Below are 2,273 nucleotides of genomic sequence, written 5' to 3'. Positions count from 1 at the left end.
AATGTTGATAGCGAGTAAATAAGTTGATTAAATGTGAAAAAGTTTCGAAAAAACATCGAGTGCGCCAATGTATCCGTTCAGTTTCCGCATGGAAATATATCAGCGAGACGGCGATGACATGGGACCATGCGTCACTCGGTCTGTCACCAGTGCCCTCTGAAGCAGCAGGGGTGGAGCACGTGCCATCTGCACGGACCTGGCATGACATGCCCACAGCTCCCATGCACGAGGCTGACCTACGGTTGACATGGATGTCCACAGCTCTCATGCACGAGACGGACCTAGGGCTGACATAGATGTCCAAAGATGTCATGCACGAAAAGGACCTAGGGCTGACATGGATGTCCACAACTGTCATGTACGAGACGGACATAGGGCCGACATGGATGTCCACAGCTCTCATGCACGAGACGGACATAGGGCTGACATTGATGTCCAAAGCTCTTATGCACGAGACGGACCTAGGGCTGACATGGATGTCCACAGCTCTCATGCACGAGACGGACATAGGGCCGACATGGATGTCCAAAGCTCTTATGCACGAGACGGACCTAGGGCTGACATGGATGTCCAAAGCTCTTATGCACGAGACGGACCTAGGGCTGACATGGATGTCCAAAGCTCTTATGCTCGAGACGGACCTAGGCTGACATGGATGTCCACAGCTCTCATGCACGAGACGGACCGAGGGCTGACATGGATGTCCACAGATGTCATGCACGAGGCGGTTCTAGATCTCACATGGATGTCCAAAGATGTCACGCACGAGGCGGTTCTAGATCTGAAATGAATGTCTACAAATATCAAGCACGAGACGGACCTAGGGCTGACATGGATAGCCACAGCTCTCATGAACGAGACGGACCTAGGGCTGACATGGATGTCCAAAGATGTCATGCACGAGGCGGACCGAGGGCTGATATGAATGTCCACAGATATCAAGCACGAGGCGGACCGAGGGCTCACATAAATGTCCACAGCTCTCACTGAGGAGACGGACCTAGGGCTGACATGGATGTCCAAAGATGTCATGCACGAGGCGGACCGAGGGCCGACATGGATGTCCACAGCTCTCACTGAGGAGACGGACCTAGGGATGACATGGATGTCCAAAGATGTCATGGACGTATCGGACCTGGGGCTGACATGAATGTCCACAGATGTCATGCACGAGTCGGACCTTTCATGACATGGATGTCCACAGCTCTCATGCACGAGACGGACCTAGTGCTGACATGGATGGCCACATCTGACATGCACGAGACGGATCTGAAATGGGTGTTCAGAGCTCTCAGGGAGACTGACATTGAATCATTTCAAGCCTGTGCTTCTCTATCCAAGGTGACTACCAACAAGCGTGCAAGACGTTTAGATATTGTTAAGTTCGTGAGTAGCCGAGAGGATTAGGTTTGAGCCGCGTGCAACACATTTCAGACAGGCCATACGGGCAGGTTAACGATGGCGGAAAGCACAATATGGCGCAGGTAAGAGACACGAAACCCACGTGCACAGGCATGATGCTGGCGATCGGGGCAAACGGGACTGTGGGGCTATAGAGGCAAAGGGCGGCTTGGGAAATGTTTGACATACATGTACATATATCGCTTGATTGTATCTACATAATATGAACATACTAACGCTAAGGATATTCATTTTCACGCCTGTGGTACGAATGTACCTGCAGATAGGTTTATTTTATCAGGATCGATCTTTTTCATACATGCAAATACCCTGTACCGCGTAACAATAGAAGCTATCAAAGCAGCCTGATACTTTAACGTATCGCTTGTGCGCATGTCCTGGCTTCCTCCAATCAGATTTGTCGGTATAAATGTTGTTTCTATTGTACATTTTCCAATTATACGGAACATAAAGATTTGTAATAGGATAGAATAATATGTCGTGTATCAGGTTTTGAGTTTATCAGAAATAAATATCAAACAATCTTTGTTGTTTTAGATAACGAAAATGACCCTGAATTGTTTGATAGACATTACTTTGGAGCTGACGGATGATAAAGTAGACACAATTTATTGGCTTCCTCGTCATGCGTTCTCTGTCCATCATGTTGTTGCAGTATCATCCTTCTGTTGCCATTAACCTTCTCACATGTTTATCTCTCTCATGTTTGTTGTTACTGTTAATCATCCACATTCCATATATTCTGTACCATGTTCAATATTCATTCCTGCTTGACAAGGGTATAAGGATCTATACCGAAACGTCGCCTTTATAGTAAATAAGTAAACAGTTGTTATCCGCAACTTGTGTCT

At 47.5% G+C, this 2,273-nt stretch overlaps 1 protein-coding gene across 1 annotated transcript; it reads left to right on the top strand.

The window, feature by feature from the left end:
- Positions 1–296: 296 nt before the first annotated feature.
- Positions 297–650, top strand: LOC139463675 (uncharacterized). Its single transcript, XM_071244931.1, has one exon. The coding sequence runs from the start codon at positions 297–299 to the stop codon at positions 648–650; it is 354 nt and encodes a 117-aa protein (XP_071101032.1).
- The last annotated feature ends 1,623 nt before the right edge of the window (positions 651–2,273 follow it).

The sequence above is a fragment of the Haliotis cracherodii genome, unplaced genomic scaffold (assembly GCF_022045235.1).
Source record: "Haliotis cracherodii isolate W230 unplaced genomic scaffold, xgHalCrac1.p SCAF_16, whole genome shotgun sequence".
NCBI lineage: Eukaryota > Metazoa > Mollusca > Gastropoda > Lepetellida > Haliotidae > Haliotis > Haliotis cracherodii.
This window is presented reverse-complemented; position numbering and strand designations above follow the sequence as displayed.

Excerpts from the sequence above, each read along its gene's own strand:
- LOC139463675 (XM_071244931.1), top strand. The coding sequence starts at position 297 with ATGTCCAAAGATGTCATGCACGAAAAGGACCTAGGGCTGACATGGATG.